General features: G+C 39.7%; 1 protein-coding gene across 1 annotated transcript in view; it reads right to left on the reverse strand.

Annotated features, from left to right (window-relative positions):
• Positions 1–20,713, reverse strand: part of LOC139940159 (von Willebrand factor D and EGF domain-containing protein-like) — an 82,890-nt gene that overhangs the window by 28,376 nt on the left and 33,801 nt on the right. Inside the window, exons 3-9 of the mRNA XM_071936448.1 lie at positions 14,118–14,352; positions 9,004–9,063; positions 4,119–4,252; positions 2,309–2,407; positions 1,804–1,893; positions 971–1,106; positions 42–253 (exon numbers count right to left, since the gene is read on the reverse strand). Of these exons, the coding sequence (XP_071792549.1) occupies positions 42–253; positions 971–1,106; positions 1,804–1,893; positions 2,309–2,407; positions 4,119–4,252; positions 9,004–9,063; positions 14,118–14,352 (966 nt within the window). The remainder of the gene's footprint in view (positions 1–41; positions 254–970; positions 1,107–1,803; positions 1,894–2,308; positions 2,408–4,118; positions 4,253–9,003; positions 9,064–14,117; positions 14,353–20,713) is intronic.

Consider the following 20,713-nt stretch of genomic DNA (forward strand, 5'->3'; position numbering starts at 1 on the left):
CCGGAAGGTAATATGTAATTTTAAGAAAAAAATATCTTCACCTCTACATCTTCCGGATCGAACCCATTCCAGAAAGGGTCCGAACTTGTGACAGCCCCCGTGACGATGACGCTGCTTCGCCTGCCGTCCTGGGTGAAGTCCGTGACGGCAGTGACGAGGACTGAGGCCCGCCGGCACCGGGGTTCCAGACACACACGGGAACGGAAATCAACAAAACACTCGGATAGAACGATATCTGGACCAAGATGAACGTCTAAACAGAATGACAGAGAATATTATTATCGACTTTCCTGGGGAATGAGCAATTCAAATGCTCTTCTTTAAAGGCAGTGGACACTATTGGTAATTACTCAAAATAACTATTGGCATAAAACCTTACTTGGTGACGAGTAATGGGGAGAGGTTGATAGTATAAAGCATTGTCAGAAACGGCTCCCTCTGAAGTGCCATAGTTTTAGAGAAAGACGTAATTTTCCAAAAAATTGATTTCGAGACCTCAGATTTAGAACTTGAGGTCTCGAAATCAACCATCTAAACGCACACAACTTCGTGTGACAATGGTGTTTTTTCTTTATTATTATCTCGCAAGTTCGAAGACCGATTGAGCTCAAACTTTCACAGGTTTGTTATGTTATGATTATGTTGAGATACACCAACAGTGAAGGCTAGTCTTTGACAATTACACATAGTGTCCACTGCCTTTAAATAACTAGACAATAAAATAGCAGACAAACATTTGGTTTCGTGAAAAAAATTGCAACTGAACAAGTCATCCTGATTAATGTATTTGATTTTACCACCAGCAATTACAACCGCATTTCTACCATACATTTTCACTCCAAATAAAAAATTCAAAAACAAATCCCAGATCGAAATCGACCCGGACGTTTTTAGAGTGAATTATTACACTAATTGCATTACGATTACAGTTGTTCCAATCACAGGGAAAGGACCACGGATTTCAACCTACCGTTATTGATAGTGGTAAGCGCGACTCTAATCGAACACACCGAGTCTTTCTGACCACACGTAATGGGCATCGTACTCTCGAAGATGAGAAAATGAGGTTGACCGTTCTCCAAGATCTCTAAACTACTCGGAGTTACCTTGAGAAAAAACGAGAAGATGACGTTAAAGGAGATGTTATCAAAAGGTTGTTAAAGAAACACGTTGCCTTGGATCGGACGAGTTGGTCTATAAAAAGCGTTTGTAACCATTTTTTATAAAATGCATATGGTTGGAAATATGTTTTAAAAGTAGAATACAATGATCCACACAAGTTTGCCTCGAAATTGCGTGGTTTTCCTTTTACTGTGCGAACTAACACGGTCGGCCATTTATGGGAGTCAACAGTTTGACTCCCATAAATGGCCGACCGTGTTAGTCGACGAGGTAAAACAAAAACCATGCAATTTCGAGGCATGTTTGTGTGGATCATTGTATTCTACTTTTACAACATCTTTCTGCCCATATGCATTTTCTAAAAAAACGGTTACAAACGCTTTTCAAAGACCAGCTCGACCGATCCAAGGCAACGTGTTCCTTTAATGGCATTTGCATGTGATTATCAAAAGATCCTTGACCTTACTTGAAAAATTCGTACACATTAAAAAAAGAAAAAAAAAAGAAAAAAAGGGGGAAACAAAATTTACGTTTTACTTGGTAAACGATTTTTTTTTTTTTGCCAATCAAATACTTTGAAGACCACTTTTGATCAATGAACCTCATTCTAGCAGGAGCTTCAAAGTATGCGAGAGAGAGAACACCAAGGTGCAATTATCACTAATTTTATACTCAACTTACCTTGATCGTCGCTTCATAAGGATCACTTTCTATTGCTGGACTTTTCAGTTCTCTTGTTTCATTGAAGAAAGCTTGAACTGAACAAATTATCTACAAACAAATAAAAAGAATCGTGAAATCTTGACCCGTGAAAAGGAAAAAACAGATTCATTCCCAATACAAGTTATATTTAAATATATGGAATTTTTTGAATAGATTAATATCCACATCTTCCTTAGATGTTGTGATCATCCCAGTGTCCGAATCAAAACTTCAAGAGAAAAGAGAAAGAAAGCACCCTTGTTGCCCAAAAAATGTGTGCGCTTTCAGATGCCTAATATTCTCAAAAACTACGTTACTTCAGAGGGGACCGTTTCTAACTAAGATTAAGACTATCAATAGCTCTTTACATAGTAAGTTTTTATGTTAACAACTCTTTCGAGTAATTACTAATAGTGTGCATTGCCTTTTAAATGAGAGTTACAGTAACAATTCACACAACTCTGTCACCATTATTATACCGTACCTTATCTCCCATGCGTAGGTAATCTCTTGGGTTGATGAAGACGAAATTCTGAAAAGTGTCTTCGGATGCCACTTTCTGATACGATCCAGTGCCATCTGCCTGGTTAAAATCATTCCAAAAGAAACCTCATGAGTTTTACTAAAAAGCAACCAAAAGATGAACTTTTGACCTGATATCCAAAATGGTGTTTGTTTGAGTGTGCCTCAATCTTACTGTTTGCCGAGCAAAGAACTCCATACTGTATATATTTACAGTATTTGCTATTAGGCTGATTAATACATTTTCAAACGTAGCCTTTCTACGGTTTAAAACATACAGATCAATGCAACAGTTAACACCTTTTTGTTTATAGCTACACAATCTTTTCAACACTCTGGTAAAGGGAACGTATAAGGGCCTATATATACATTTCTTTGGTTATTGATTGTTCGATTGTTTTATTCCTAAATGTAGATATAACATAAAAGTAACTGTGAAAATTGAATTTCAAAAAGTGGTAGGGTTTTTCAGATATCGACAAAAGCCCAGAGCAGTTGTTCAAGTAGGAAATACTTCGCAATTGGAATGACACAATCTGAGAATCATTACTTTCTGACAGAAACGCTTCTCAGATTCAACTTTTGGGGATGATGGAAACTGGTATCTTTGTCCATGACCAAGCATTACTCCGAAGTGAAATGATTCTCAAAAAGTTGGATACTACCGAAAGCTGTTGTTTACTGTATTGCCATTATCTTAAAGGGAAGGTACACGTTTGGTAATTGTCAAAGACCAGTCTTCTCACTTGGTGTATCCCAACATAAGCATAAAATAACAAGCCTGTGAAAATTTGAGCTAAATAATTGGTCATCGAAGTTGCGAGAAAATGATGAGAGAAAAAAACACCATGGTTGGATGAATTTGTGTGCTTTCAGATAGGAATAAAAGACTTCTGGCTAGAGTCTTTTATTATTTTAGTGAGAAATTACATCTTTCTCAAAATCTATGCGAGGGAGCCGTCTCTCACAATGTTTTATACTATCAACAGCTCTCCAATACTCGCTACCAAGTCAGTTTAATATTTGTTTTGAGTAATTACCAAACGTGTACCTTCCCTTTAAAGCGTGATTACCAAACGTATAACTATACCTGCACTTTATGTTCAAGATTACTTTGGCTTTAAATGCAAAGTTGCAAAGAAACATTTCGAACTCATTGATATCTGGACACACCTCTTAAATACTTCCGTTTCCTTAACTTTTACTTTAAGACCACACAAGAAGGTAGAACAATTGTCATCAAAAAGGAGATTTTAATCTAAAAATTGCGTGTGTGGTCCATTGATAATAATATGTATAGCTACAAATGTGAAATAAGAGAAGAGTTGATTAATCCAAAACCAAAACCGGTCACCATTTATCTGAGGAAGTTATTGCTAAATGATGTTTTTCACCGCGTTGTTCGGAGCCGAGCCGGATGTAATCGTTATAAACCATGATAGTATGCACTGTCAAGCTAAAAAGAATTGAAATTAGAGAAGTTTTGATTACTCCAAAACCCAAAACCCAAAACCCTGCGATATCAATCTGAGAAAGTTATTGCAAATGAGGTTTTTTTCATCGCGTTGTTCGGCATCCGGGTGTGATTTATGATAACAATATGCACTGTCTAACAAAAAATGTGTAGTAGAGTTGATTACTCCCAAACCCAAACCCTGCGATATCTATTTCAGAAAGTTATTGCAAAATGAGGTTTTTTTTCATCGCGTTGTTCGGCAGCCGGATACAGGGCCAAACCCTGGCCGCTTCATGTCAGACTATTTCTGCATTACCTTGTACCAGGAGACGGTATACCCCTTCAATGATCTCTGGCTGGAATCCACCCCGCGGAATGCGCACTTGAAGAGGACATCGTCCAGGATGGCCGGTGTTATCAGTGGTAGACCCAGGATAGACGGGAAACTTTCTGAAACAGGAAGGGAAGAAATGCAGTTGGTGGGTTGGGTCGGAATACTGTCACATATAGGATAGACAAGACAAATAATACATACGAAGTCAGGCCTGTATATGCTTCGTGTTTGAAACGGTAATGGCACAAAGGCACACAATGAGGAAATTGTAAAATATTTTCTACTGAAGCATGATTTTCAGGGCACCAAGGCAATGACCAGGGGCGAGAGGGCAATCGCATTCGTTGCCTCCGTGAAGTATCAGGCCTGCACCTGGGCCCAATTTCACAGAATTGTATGCTTAACATCTTTCTGCTAAGCAAACATTTTAATAAGCCTGCATGAAACCTGTCACAGGTTGTGCATGTGGCATGGTATTTCAGCTCGTAACCTTATTATGGTAAGCATAATTTTGTTGTGCTTAGCTTCTTTCCAGCTTAAACAGTTCTATGGAATTGTGCCCAGATTGGTTATTGTGCCACTGTACCAATCACGTGCGTTCAAAATAAGTCACTTTGGCAACATAGGCTCTTTTCGAAACCACGGCTTCGGCTCTAGATTCGGCTCAAGCTAGCTTGGCCCCGTGGTTATTTTTACAATTTTATTGCGCGTGCTTTGCGTACGTGCTCAGGGCTTCAGACGAGAGAACGGAGCCTGAAGCTGAATCCAAAGCGGAAGCCGTGGATTCGAAAAGGGCCCATAGTTGTGACTCTTTTTTTTTTATATCCACGATTGAATATACTTTGGCAGTCTCTGATGTCATCGGTTAGAATGGAGTCTGGGAGGAAGTGACCATTTAGATCACACTTGACACGCATTAATATGATATCAGTTCCGCTACCGCACTACTACGTGGCGATGATTCGTTCAATTATAAGAAAGAGACAGGTGAGCAAGATAAGAATGAATATCACTTGAAGAATGTTGTTAACCTTTGTCAAGTATTTTACATGAACATACCAAGGCCTCAAAGGCACACTGGACACCTTTGGTAATTGTCAAAGACCAAAATTCTCACTTGGTAAATCCCAACATATGCGTCAAATAATTTTTTAGGCTAAATTGGTAATCGAAGTTGCAAGAAGATAATGAAAGAAAACACTCTTGTTGCAACTCTTTCTCAAAAACTACGTTATTTTACAGTGAGCCGTTTCGTATACCATTATACCAACAGCTCTCCATTGCTTGTTACAATTTTGGGGGAGTAATTACCAATAGTGTCGCATGCCTTTACACCAAACCTTGTAATCTTTTTATTTTTTTTATTACTTTTTTGGTGGGGAGTATTAATCATTGTAGGCTTATACGGAGCGCAAGCCGTGCACTGGTGATGATCGGGACGATGGGTGGCGTCCTTTCACTCTGCTGATGACGTATTGTTACAGAAAAGGCACTAATTAAAATTTCCGGACAGATGTTGAACAAGATTGTTCCAACATTTGTTGGCAATTACAGAACAAGATTTTGAGGCTTGTGCACAGACAAGGTGTTGAACAACTTATCAAACCCGACGGCGTTGTTTCGTGAAGCTAAAAATGCATATTAATCAAGAAGTGAAAACCCAAACCAAATTTCTATTTTGGATATCGTGTGGTAATATTCAGCAGGCCTGCATGCGTTTTTTTAATAGGGCAAGGGCACCAAGGCATTTTCTCCTAGGTAAAGGAGGGCACTCTATGAGGAAAATGTGAATTTCTAGTGGCGCATTTCAAATACACCAAGGCAATGACCAAAGGACATGAAGACAACATCCCTCGTTGCCTCTGTGGAGTATCGGGCCTGTTAAGTATAAAAAATAGGTTTACCAATCACTAGGAAAGAGTAACATAAGCAAGTTTCTAACTTTTTATCACATAAGCAAGTTTCTTCCTGCAGTATAAAATCAATATCTGGCATACGATTATTATACCTCGACTGCAATGCAATGGGGTCCCCCACCCCCTCTCCACCTTTTAGGCATTAATCCCCGGGCATAGGGGAAATCAGAACCACACCAAAAATTGAAATACAATGGCAGGAGAGCATGTTTTGTACGGAAATGATTACTGTTGGGCATTTTGCATGGCGAAACAAACACACATTGCGCACTCTCAACGGAATTCCACATAACAACTGATCCAAGAAATTGGATATCCTTATCTAGTTACGGCTAGTTTAACAAACACCAAGTTTCAACAAAACGTGTCAGATTTCTTCTCGCTTAATTTGAACTTTTATTAGGTAATAACTTTATTTGGACACCTCTGACCTGGGCTTCCAACCGGGGGCCGGAGGGGTTCGTGTAGGGGGTAATTTTACAGGGGCCGGATGGTGCGCTGTAAGGGCAACCCCGTCATGGTTAAAGGCACGGTGGACATCTTTGGCAATTGCCAAAGACCGGTCGTCTCACTTGGTGTGGTGTACCTCAACATACGCATTATGATGAAGAAACAAACCTGTGAAAGTTTGAACTCAATTGTCTTGAAGTTGCAAGAGGACTAAAAAACACCCTTGTCGCACAAGTTGTGTGCTTTCAGATGCCTTGAGTTCGAGACCTCAGCTGAGGTCTCGAATTCTATTCAATATTTAAGTGAGAAATTACTTCTTTCTCAAAAATTACGTAACTTCAAAGGGAGCTGTTTCTCACAATGTTTTATACTATCAATAGCTCTCCATTGCTTGTTACCAATTAAGTTTTTTATGCTAACCATTATTTTGAGTAATTACCAATAGTGTCCAGTGCCTTTAAGCACCAGGTTCAAGGTCGCTGCTACAGTGGAGACCTCGTCATAGTGCCTCAGGGGAATTGAGGAAATTATCCACTCCCGTATCGTGCCAATAAAAAGTGGCCATGATTCAATAACTATGATCAGGCAAACTTAAAACTGTAACACGCAATTGGCTTTGGATGGGTGCGGGGCCAACGAAGAGTGAAAATGGTCATCTATGATCTACTTGACCTATGGTCAAATAGGCCTGAGCCATTCCCTTGGCTAGTAGAGCTGTCACCATTTACATCTTGCAATCAGGGGAATTATGTTCACGATCGGGGAGATGTTTATTATTATATTCAACATAACAAAGGAAAATTTTCTAGTCAGAGAGATTTCCAAACTTGTTCATTTATAGATGAGGGACCTGCAGATTCGGGAAGAGTTGTCAGCTATGGGCTGGGTTACTAGTATAAGGACATTTCTCTCATTTTTAAGACCGCGATGCTTCAAAGCAGGGTGAGGTGCACAACTCATTCTCTCAGCCGTGTAGGTTGAAAGAAGTTTTTATAGAACTTTATTTCCATCCCCACCCCATCCCTCCCCACGTGTTTCATTCTGCAGACTAACAAATACAAATTGAACACTATTTAGCAAACAGCGCCATCACCAGTAAACAGAGTTTTTTCTTCTTTTCCTGGTACCTTTTTTTTTAGAGACTGGGAAGCTTTTCAACCTCTTATCGGAAATCAACATAGTCTTAGAAACTCGATCCAGCATGGTCACATGGCTGACTGTATTTTCTTGAGCAAGTGTGCTGACTGATTACCCAATTACAAAATGGTGGTATTTTTTTTTTGAAGAGATGTACAGTAAAAAGAAAAAAATTATTATTTTGGAAGGGGTGACACACAGGATATGACACGAGTGGATGATGATCAGCTGGTACCTGCCGTGGGTTAGCTCAATTCTACGGCCCCGCTTATTTGAGAAAGGGGTACGGCTCCGGAACGTCCCTTTGGGGGTTTGAAGAAAATACAGTGACTCTATCCCCTACTGCATTGTAAATGCCACTCTCCATCTATAATAATTTCCACTTTTCATAATGCTTAAATTGGTTCATGGTTTGTTTCTATCTTTAAACGTTATATGGTACAATGAATCCGGTACTGTTCCTCGTACAGACCTTTATGACGCTATCACCATCTTGGTCGTGCTCCTGTTGCCAATAACAGTAATGGATGCTTACAGTCAATGCGCATGGCACCAGACTATTATTTCGTCTAGCCTCAGTTTGGTTACAGTGAATTGGAATGGAGTAAAATCAAGTGATAAAGGTATATACGCAAGAAGTTAAATCTCGGGCGTAATATAATTTTACCCCTTGCAATGCATAAGAATAAACAAAACTATGGTGTGGTATTTTCTCACCTGCACAAGTGAGTGCATTGTGGGTGTAGCTTTTGCTCTAGAATAATGCAAAGACACAGTCGATTTCCTCTTACAGGAAGACATCGTGTGAGTTTAGCTACGGTGGTATCTTCACTTAAGTTGAACGAAGTCAAGGTCACATCGTTAGAGTATTTTTTTTTGTATGCAAGTCGACAGACACACAAGGCCCGAAGGGCACTTCAAGGTGCGGGCAAGTATTTTACCAGGGGCAGTTGCCACCTACTCTCGGGGCTGAAACAGGGTTACTCCATACAGTCTATACGGATGTAGGATTTGGTATCAACCATTAGAAGCCTGGCTGGTGACAGAGAGCACTACCTCCCCAGTTCTTGCGTAAGAGCTATTGGAAAAACAAACTTGCTCGGACCGTTCGCGGTCCAGGCCTGGACTTTCATCCAAGTGAAAAAGCAAGGCTTATGAGCATTATGTAAAGTGTACTTCCAGTGGAAAATCTTAAATGGGAAACGTTTGAGGGGGCGCCAAGGCCAGGACCAGTGACACCATAGGCAATGCCGTCCATGGCCTCCGTAAAATTCTGGGCATGAGGGCATGATGTTTAATGTTCCCTTTTTTGACAAAACCTGCAAAAGAAAGCAACCATGAATATATTACAATGTTTTCTTTACCTCGACAAGGAGCAAATCCATCTGGGGAAATCTGACCTGGTGCACACTTTTCACGTCCCTCTGCAAGGCAAAAATAAAGTGACAATAAGTTATAGGAAACCAATTAGAATAGAAAATGTATATCGTTTTTTGTTTGTTTGCTTGTTTCTTGGGGTGTTTGTTTCACCTTTTTTTTTTAGATGAACTTCCCATCCAGGAAACCCGGCAAACTCCCACAAGGGGATATAAACACCAAGCTGACAAATGCCAACCTCTCCCATACAAACTTTGGTTTAACGTCTATGAATTGCTATGCACAAAGTCATAAAAATTGTGAGTCAGTAACTAGACCACAAAACTTGTTCTAGTCATTGTGAAATCATCAATTAGCAATTGGTAGGATTCGAACCCTGAACATTGCAATTGCAAGTCCTGCAAGTGGTACTGATAATTGATAAATAATAGTAATGTTGAAATGACAGAGTTCCTGACGACGGCAGTAAATTCTGTAAAAATAAAAGTACAGTTTTTCTTTTCTTTTACAGGTTACAAAAAGAAGACGAGCAGAGTACATGCCCACTGTTCGAAACGTCGAGGCCCACGCTCTTCTCAGAGCCAACACTAATACAAAAGAGAATTACTCATGGATGTACCCGCAAGTTTACCATTTACTATTTCTTACAAAAACTTCATCTTTTCCAGCTGTAACAATTTCATGTAGGCCTAAGACTATCTTTAATATTCAGAATGACTAATTTTGAGGTGGTTTCCCTGCTTCAATGAGTGTATGTAATTCATTATTGTGGTATCCATGGGGAAGACTTATCAGAGCGTGGAATATCACATACGACCCAATTCAACGCAGTGAATAAATGGCACATGAATGTTACATCTGGGGGCGTCACCAGGTGTTCTGTGTGAAGGACGCAAACACAGTACATTTCAAACAAATTACTGTCAAGTTTAGTTTGATATTGGATCTAATATCGAAAAAGCAACATCTATATTCGCTGTACCAATGATGTACGTGGTAGACATTCATTGTACAAATCTACGGGAATGTCCAATATCCAATATCGATGTACAAGGTAGACATTCACTATAGAAACCTATGGGAATGTCCACAACCCAACATGTACAATATCAAATATCAAACTAATTTTACTGTAATTTCAAACAATAAAAAAAAGTCTTAAGACTTAATTGAATTGTTTTGCTTTGTCCCCGTGCATGTTCCACAGTTAGCCCTGCATGGCGGCCTTATCGTATCTGTGGTACATAGGAAGAATCCTATATAGGGCTAGTGCCACAGTGTACTGCTACTGTAAACGTTGCAGGAATATTCCACAGTACAATGCTTTTTATAACAATAATAATAAACGTAATGATACATAATAAAATACTTTAAATAGAAACAAGGTTCAACCTTGTGCCATATTTAGAATAACAAAACTTGTGATGTACACAATGATTTTACACAATGATAGTGACCAATATATAATTGCTTTGCATTCACTATTCAAATACAATGCAAAGTGATCCCTTAACGTAATGAATGATTAGTGAGAAATAATTTGTTTTAAAGGCACTGTACATGTTTGGTAATTGTCAAAGACCAGTGTTCTCACTTGGTGTATCCCATCATAAGCATAAAATAACAAGCCTGTGAAAATTTGGGCTCAATCGGTCATCGAAGTTGCGAAAAAATGATGAAAGAAAAAACACCCTTGTTGGACGAGTTTGTGTGCTTTCATATATGAATAAAAGACTTCTCGCTAGAAGTCTTTTATTATTTTAGTGAGAAATCAACGGCTCTCCAATGCTCGTTACCAAGTCAGTTTTTAAGTTAACATTTGTTTTGAGTAATTACCAAACGAGTACCTTCCCTTTAAGATATTGCAGCCAAAGTATCTCCGCAAATCAAGGTAAGAGGCTGGAGGGAAAATGGTCAGGTTCCTTATGAGAATCCATATCTTTGATTACTATTGCAGACAGGGAACACAACAATTGTGCCCTTGGCCTTGCGGTGGTTGGTTTTGATTATGAGTCTAAGTGTAGTACATTTTACACCTCGTGTTTTTCTGGAAGATACCTTCGTAGTTGGCGGAAAGGCTTCTACGGATGCACCATAAATGAATGATATCCAATTGGGATTGACATGCCATTTTCAGTTAATTATGCTGTTTTCTCCTTTAAGGGGACGTGTGATATTAAGGCTGTATCCGAATTGTCAGCTTCTGCTAAGTCGGCTACGGCTGCGGCTGTTGCCAAATGTGTTGCTAAGGACCGTATATACTTCAATGCATGATGACGCAGAATTCAAGCTGTAGCCGATAGCCGTGCAGCCAAAAGTATTTTTATGGGATACATGCTACCACAACTTTTGTCATACCATTATATATCACATAGCAGTAATGACATAATATCCATGTACAAAACAGGAATCAGACTATTTCTACTCCCAGCCTCAGTTTGATTACATTGATTCAAATGGAAGAAAATAAAGATGGCCTCATCATAAAGATCTATTCTGATGACACAGCCTCACGTTCTTCACTGTGATATGCTGCAAGATCTCCGTCGTGTCCCCTTGTGTGCCATAGCATGAATAAACGCAGATTGCCAAAGAGGTTAAACTATTTTGGTATCTAGAATCTTTAGTTATGTTTACACTTATTTGAGTGTGAGCTATAAAACAAGATGGCGATGATGTGAAAAAACGTATCACACACAGACGAGACAGCTGCGATATATAATCTGTGAAATTGGCGGTAATTTGTGTGGCAATAGTGAAACTTATCGATCAACCGTAATAGGCCAGTATACATAATCGACAACAGGATCTTTTTAATCAAGACTACACTACCTCAAACATGATTTAGTTCAATCTGTAATTATTTGACAGTTATTATGATATAAGATAATCTTTTTAAATTGAATTAGGAGTAGACTCTTCGTACTGGGAAATGTCATTCCTAATGTTTTTGGTCATTTCTATGGCGGTACCAGCACTTTTTGGAGAACAGCAGACGAGAGATTTCAACTAATCGGTTCCAAAGTTAGCAAATGCTCATCGTGCGAATTCTCGACGTTAATATCAGTTATACCGAGAATATCTAAAGATCGTCATTTCCAAAGCAAAAATTAACACAATTTCAGGCAATCAATAAAACAAAGGATGACATTCAAGAAAGAATATTGAATCCTCTCTCAAATCGTAGGTCGTGTTTTTGTAAAGGCATTTGAATTTTGTGCTAAAGCCTTGGTAAAATCATTTTCAAATTCAAATAGATAATTTTGAGTTTACGAAGACGGTCCCGATACGAATAGTACATGTCAAGTTATGTGTCAGTAAAAACAACATTTCATTTTGGCTTGAAGTTTATTTATTGTAAGGAATAAACTACTCGACACATTGATGGGATTGCAATTGCTGGGCCACAGATGTGAGAATAATCAGAGATTTGACGATCAAATCTGGCGGCTAAGTATACGGAACGATCACAATTCCACGAATGTTGGACCGTAGTTTAGTGGGGCCCTCCGCTCTGGCTCCCGGTATGGTTGACACCGCTGACGCACCCGGGTATGGGATTTTAACAGTGTCATTTCTGAGTTATCCACTTTAGATTGATAAGGTTTATGTTTGTCCTCTGGATTTACACACATTCTCAAGTTGATGTGGTAAGCATGTCATTTCAACTCCTAAGTGATTGCTTGCGTGAGGATGTATAGCCGTTACATTCAATGCCGTAATATAACATTTCCATACTGTGTGATTGATGTTTATAAAAAGCTATACACGACAAAAACTGGGGTGTTAAACTCGACACCATGGGTGTGTCACATTTATACCTAATAAAAGAATCCAAAATTACAACAGGTGTTGAAATAACATTATTTTCTGCCAATACAATTGCATTGGTGTTATTTTAACACCCTATTGTAATATGTATTTTCTATTTGGTATCTATATTTGATAACACCCATGGTGTCAATTTTAAAACCCGTAAGCTGGAAATCTATTTCGACTAGACTAAAGTTTGCTTAATATTTCAATATAATCTCCAGAAACTGTCGCTGTCTTATTTTGTGAAACTTTGATAAAATCTCCGACACAAGTTTTGCAAGCCGGTCCCTGACACTCTACCTAACAGTAGAATGTTGAGCTTTGGTTCATTGCAACAAATAATAGACCCATAACATTTATGTGAAATATGTAAGTATCACATGTTTTCGATTAGATGAAGCAGGATCCATGTGTAATGGGTTTAGGAGTGGCATCAGCGATTTCGAAATTCAATGACCATCTTTGATGATATCTTTGACGTGGCGTTTGGTGGCTCAGTTTTAAGGGCGAGGTGGCCTCTTTTTATCAGGAACGGTCGTCATCAAATACCACTGGAATGCAAAGGAGCGCCAAACTCAAGTTTGGTTTGCGGGTTTTTAATGTGTGGCTCGTCTGTATGTTGTTGAGCAATTCCGTTTTATCATGAGTACTCAAAGGACGGGCATATTTAGGTTGGGAAGGAGTGTTAGGTTGATGTAGTGGCACTTTCGATATCTTTTTCCCCCTTTAAGGAAATTGCGTTCTCTGTGGTACTTTGTTAAAGCCGCACTGTAAAAGTTTGTTCGTAGGGTGTCTGGGGTTTAAACGCTGACTATCGTTCGGTTCATTTTGAGGAATTGCAACACAGACAGGGATGAGTCGCTCGCAACAGTCTGGATTCTAACCCGGCACCTACAGACTTCTTTGCGAGAACCAAAATTACTGTTTAAACGTTTCCGCCTTTGCCCCTTTGCCACCTTTTAGACAAAGTACAAAGTGACCTTTAGAAATAGTCAAATATTTACAGGGCTGATCAGCCAACAAATGTGTTCAGTAAAAGCAGAAACGGGTTACCATATCAAATACCATGTTACGATTGTGATTGGTTAGTATTGGACAACTACAATACTTTCTGTCCAAGAGCTATATATAAAACGGAATTGGCGGCTAGAGCTACGGCTACGACTGTGTTGCTAAGGGTGTTGCTAATGGACGTTCTATACTTCAACGCACGATGACGCAGCGACCCAGGCGTAGCCATAGCCGTAGCCGTCAATTCAGCCACAGCCTTCAATAATCAACATACCAGTGGCACAGTACGCCATGTTGCATCCTCTCGCTGGTAACAAGTTATACACGAAGAAGTCTACGCAGTTGGTAACCGTGATGGGGAAAGAGTACAGGCAGCAGTCTTGCGTTGAGCGTTGGGAACCCAGACTCCACGCCGCACACGCTACGTGTCTTGCACTCTCACCTGGAGGCGGGTAGCTCCTGCCTCCCGTGTCTAACCACATGGGAGCATCTGTCCCACACTGACTCACCTGATGAGAAAAACACAAATTACAATTGCTAATTAATTGACACTTATTAAACGAATTGTAATTATTGTAATCGATGATTGGTTGTGACTGATACATTGAGTTGAAGTCAATAGTATACTGATTGGAATGCCACATCAATTATGTATAAGTTCTGAAGAATGTTTCAGGTATTGTGCGGCATACCGAACACAACCTTTTTTATTTTGGTTTTACCAATACACAAATGTGTGTTAGCACTGTACATTCAGTCGTACTTTTCCGAGTCCTCTTAAAAAACCCTATTACTTGGATGGGATTCGAACACACAACCTTTGCTATTCTAGAGGTGTGTCATACCAACTAGACCACCGAGATTGCCGAGTTTGTAAACAACCCTCTTTGAAACAGGGTCCACATGTGATTTCACTGGCGATCACCATCTCTTAATCAATGGTTTTCCTTTGAAGTAATAATTTCCTTTTCCAAATAATATTTGTACTTATTGCATGATGCATCAGTTTTCAGGAAGCCCATATAATATTGCACAGGAAATCTCTAGGTTGAAGTTTTTCATGATTTCTTCTACGGACACATCTCTCTTTGAAAAAGGGTCAAAATGTGATTCCTCTTTCGATCAATGGCTTTTCTTTATTTGTACGTATTGCATGATACATCCATCTCCAGGAAACCCATATATTGCACAGGAAACCTCTGGATTGATGTTTTTCATGATGCCTCGACACATTGATGGACAGTGTCGTGAAGAGACAGGCGTGTCGTCGCCGTCCATGATGACGACTTTACCCAGGGGAAGGGCTCTCCTAAACCCGGGGTATAGGTTTGTACCACCCTCCAAAACTGCCAGGGTTTTTACCACCCTCCAAAACTTCCAGAAAATTCAGATAGCACAGCTAAAGTTAAAAAACTGTTTAACAAAAAACCTATGGTAAATGTTCGGTATTTTGGCCATTGCTGGTAACCCATTTTTGCCAAGCAAGAGTATTATGTCCTTGGCACCTTTATTTTGCTTAATGAAATTGGGCCCTGGTTTGCACGAACAACAAACATCACTTTATAAACAATGCGTCAAGTGCAACTTTTTATCGCAGTACATCCCGCCCCTTTCGTGCAATTAGTTCACCACATCTTTGTGTCTACGTCTTTGATTCTCTGGTCAGACCTGTAGGCCTATGTTTCGTTTTTGATATGGTAGGCACCAGGGCATTTTCTCCTTGGTAAAGGGTATCCTACGAGAAAATTGTAAACTTCTACAAAGCAGGAGCATTTCAAGAGCACCAAGGCAATGAATAGAGGGCATGGAAGCAATCGCCTCCGTTGCCGTCCTGAAGTATAAGGCAGAGGGCTATTATTACTCCCTGAGTGAGCTACGGTGTCCACCACCTGCCATCATTAAAGTTCGACCTGTAGATATTCAAACGTGTAGCCACATAAGTCATTTTTAATTAATACAGCCAGCTATTTGTTTTAATTCTAATTAATTGGATCAAGCCTAACCATACACAAGAACCATGGTCTAATTATTCTCTGTAATCAAGTCAGATGTAATCGAACATGACAACATGTCAGATGGAATAACAGGTTTTCGGATGTTTTGCACGGCTCGACCGAGAACCATGTTTGTCATTTGATATTAAAAGTCATTGATACTCTCTTTAGGTGTAATTAGTGCAACTGCACGTCTGTGCCTTTAGGCCGAGGACGACCCACTGTGTACAACTGATTAGTGTTTATTAAGTGTAGAAACTTTGTAGCAAAAAGTAATTGTACCGGAAGTTGAGTTAGCATTAAACTTTCAATACGAATTAGTCTGAAACACTGAGGATATCCGATTGTGATGGAACTTCTCGAGGATAGAACTAAAAGTTCCTTTGAAAGAAGTTTTCCTCCTGAAACTGATATCAAGTTATAATCCACAAGGGAAACTCACTGGGTAATTGTTTTGAAAGTTTGAGGTTCGACAAAGGCAAATTAACTAGAACCAACGACCTCCTGTTTAAAGTGAAACTGATATCCATTTGAAACTTTTCAAATGTTTCAAATTTGAAACATTTGAAAAGATTTGGAACGAACAGATGGAGGGGTGCTTTTATATCGTTGCTGGTTGTACATGGGATTTTCAGGCAAACTTAACAATTACGAAACTGGACCGATTCACTTCTTAAAGTGGCAGTCATTCAGAAGAATTATTTGTTTTTAAATTGTTATTACGAAGAATTTAACTTTTAAAATGGGGATTGGGTTACAAACGGTATTGACAACTCAACTCACTCAAAGTGAAACTGGTCAGTATATCATTGCTTAGCAGTGTTGGAATACACAGTCATAACTATAAACGGCATATTTTTAGACAGGTCGCCACCCTCCAACCCCTTGCGTGCACCAAGCATCGACATCGCTATATCGAATAAGCAAACATTTGTGTATTAATTGTCATTGGTGGGACATGGTGGGACATACAATAATAAACTCAAGTACGTTGACTCAGGCATATCGCTATTCAGTGAACTGACTACTCTGTCATCACATCTTCATTGGTAGTTGACTTTGGTTAACTGTGTGTCTGTTACGGGATGACACACTATGACCGAGTACGGCCCCCTTGAACTGGTTACCTCAAGAATTCTCTCATATAGGAAACTTCAATCCCCACCGCAGTGAACTTTCACCCTCTGAAGATAGGTAAAGGGGGCGTGTCTGTTGGTCTCACTTTCATGGGGGGGGGGCTCTTTAAAACATGGGATCAGTAACTTTCGGATACAGGTTAATTTTGTTGGGAAACATCAATCCCAACCACCCACAGTGAACTTTCATACCCTGTAGATAGGTATAGGGGGGGGGTGTTGGTCTGATTTTACAGGTTCCGGTAGGCCTATGGGTTACATTTGTTTGAGTTGTGATACTTTACAAAATGTGCATCTCAATTGTCAAGGCGTTACTGCATCTTCTACTGACCGCTCACACTGAGTTATAAAGGTAGCCATTTTAATTTTCTATCAGCTGGGCCCTTGCCACGTGAAGCGGTTATTTTCACAGAAACCTATAATGTAATAAATCTAAAAAAAATAAAATATAAAAAAAAGTGGCCCCAATACGAAACCAATTGACCCCTGACCTTTAACCAGACCGACGGGTCACAGCAACCTTCTCCAAAGTCAATGACCAATCACGATTCCCTACCACTCCACGTCATCACATTTAATTGACATGCCTTATACTTCACAGAGGCAACAAAGGCAATTGCCTCCATGCCCACTTTGCGTCGGTGCCCTTGAAATGCTCTCCAGTAGAAACTTACAATCATAATGTCTTGGTGCCCTTGCCCTTTCAAAAACAAACACGAAGCAATCTGGCCTGAATTGGTAGCCTATCTAACTAGTACCTGAGAAAAAAAAACCTTTGGGCAGGATTCCCTATAAGAATTAAATAAATCACAAAATAATAAACATTAAATTGACAGAAATCTTCATTGGGGAAAATTAGGTCAAACAACTGTGGATACAGGTCGAGACGTCTTGCATCGTCCATATAGGTATATACTTCCATTAAGCGCCGCCATGTATCATGTATCGTTACACAGCAGAGGTTTTTTTCTCCACATACTATGAGCAATGATCACAAATCCCCGAGTAAGGTTGCAAATACTTTAGTCTCCCATTGTTTTCATTCATAGCAAGAAACATAAACTTTTGACACCGTCAAAGGAGCCCTTCCGAACCGACCGCTTACAGCCCTAAATGTGGGCTTGTGAGTGGAAAGAGCTACCGGGCACGTACACCGGTCATGTGCGGGTTACCAAACAGTCTAAACCCTTTTTCGAATCCACGGCTTCAGCTTTGGATTCGGCTTCAGGCTCCGTTCTCTCGTCTGAAGCCCTGAGCACGTACACAAAGCACGCACAAGTTGTCAAAACAACCGCGGGGCCAAGCTATAGCCTGATTTGAATCTTGAGCCGAAGCCGTGGTTTCGAAAAGGGCCTATCTGGTCTTGGCACGTAGTTGTGTGGGTTTCATGTGATCTGGGTAGTGGGTTACAGACTTCAGGCTGTCCGTGGTTCCTTCTGCTGTCATCCAGAGGAACATCGGTCACCGTCTTAAAGGAACCCATAGGAGACTACAAGACGGACTTCTAAAACCGCAAGTTTGACAAAGCCCTTGCAAAAAATCCAGGTACTGCTTGACGGAGACGCCTATTACCGATCTAACTTCAACATTTAAACCAAATGTTCCCCTAAAAATAATATTAAATTATCCAGGGATTGACAATTCCTATGACTAACTTATAAAGTTAGCGTTGATAAAGTTGTTACAATATTCAGAAGAACGATTCACGTGGGGTAGGCTAACATGTACTGGTGCATGGTTACCCATTTCACAACAAAATGAAACCGCCTTTAAAGGCATGGACACGGTTGGTAATTACTCAAAAATAGGCAGTGGAGAGCTGATCATAGACCTTATCGCAAATACCAATGCGCAAGCGCAGACTGTTGAATGAGGTGCATTGTGGGATAGATATAATCAAATTTTGCTACCAGCTAGACCACAATGCACCTAATTCCAAGCTTTACGCGCGCGCCCCAGTATTTGCGAAAAGGTCTATAGTATAACCTATTGTGAAAAACGGCTCCCTCTGACGTAAATAACGTCATCATCATCATTTAGCGGTCGAAACCGAGAAATAACGTGGTTTTTGAAAAAGAGGTAATTTCTCACTCCAAAGCGAATAATTAAGACTTCAGGCCTGAAGCCTTTTGAGGTATCTAACCAGGGTTTTTTTTTCTCGCAACTTCGATACCAAATTGAGTCCAAATTTTCACAGATTTGTTATTTTATGCATATATACGTTGGGATACACCAAGTGAGAATACTGGTCTTTTACAACTACCAATGTGTCAAATGCCTTAAAAGTGCGCAGTGAACCCTTTAAAAATGACACATTTTATTCGATTCGAATGTTGATCAAACCCAGACGAATGGCACAAGACTGCAATATATTTCTCTCATCGGTAGCAGGGTTTATTTATCTTTCCACATGGACGCGACAAATTGTTGTGAAGTTGGGGTAAACACTATAAACGTTACTGCGTGGTTTACTATCCATTCATAATTGCAAATCGCACACCGAGTCGGTTTAGAGGAAGTGGCTGACGACCAACTGCTTCAAAAATTGCAGAAATCTTTTGCACATCTGTGATATCTCGAATTAAATATTTCTCGTCTTTTCAGCCCAGTCTGGGGCGGCCATTATGGGGTGGCACGTTTCCCTTCCCTTTGTTACACGGTGCGATGACGTAATGGATTTAATATTTCATATAAATACTAAAATATATTAGGCCTATAAAATGAAATTTATACTATCTGAAGGATAGGTACTATTTAGTAACCTCTCGTCTTGTTATACTAAAATGTGTTGTTTTGAGGGCTTGAAATAATTTTCATTTGAGCCATTGCTCGAAAAAGTCCGCCAATTATTAGTAGCAGTGAAATAAAGTGCTTAAAATTATGTTTTATAAGAAACGTGTTTTATAAGAAACGTTTTAAATTTTTGTCATGGTTCTTAACCATTAAAAGTAAAAGTTGAACCTTTTTTTCGTTAGAGCGGGTGATACTCTTTGAAATACCATTCACTAAAAAAAAATCTATTTTTGTAATGTTTGGGGCCAACAAACCACAACATGGTTAGGCCTACATTTTGAATGGCTTCTGATTGGCACCATCGAGCAAAGATATTGACAAAATAGGGAGACTGCCAACATTAGGGGTTGATAGCTCTTTGGTTGTGCGCCGACACATTGTTACGGAGGTCGCAGGTTCCGATCCCGCTATAGTTAATTTCAAATTCAGCCCAAAATTAAAAGTGTATAAATGTATTGGAACTCCAATGGAGCCCACTGCTCGAGCATCGTTTAAAACAAATTAATTGCCCCGTACACATAAAAACAAATTGACAAATTCGCACAACTCAGATAATTGAAAAAAGGCCTCTTGAACTCTAAATACAGCTCAAGGAATCTCCCCAAAGAACTCGGTCACTGTGTCTGCTGTTGTTGTCTGGGTGTACACACGACCGTGACCTGACCTGGAACCTCAATGCTAAACCAGGTTGAAAGAGATCACCACAGTCCGAGGACATTCAGTCGTCTTGATCCAGTTTGATTCAATTGCGCACCTGGAAACCTTTCCAGCTAACTGGACTTGATTTAGGCTCTCAGATTTAATGTGCTTTTGTCTATACGTGTCAGACGAGAATTACGGTAACAAACACAGTGAGGGGAATAAACAAATTCGAGTGCCTGACAAACGGGCGTAGTCTGAAATCAATAGAGATTTGTCAAATGCAGCCTTCATAAATTAATGTCGCA

This window comes from Asterias amurensis, chromosome 7, assembly GCF_032118995.1.
Source record: "Asterias amurensis chromosome 7, ASM3211899v1".
NCBI classification, from domain to species: domain Eukaryota; kingdom Metazoa; phylum Echinodermata; class Asteroidea; order Forcipulatida; family Asteriidae; genus Asterias; species Asterias amurensis.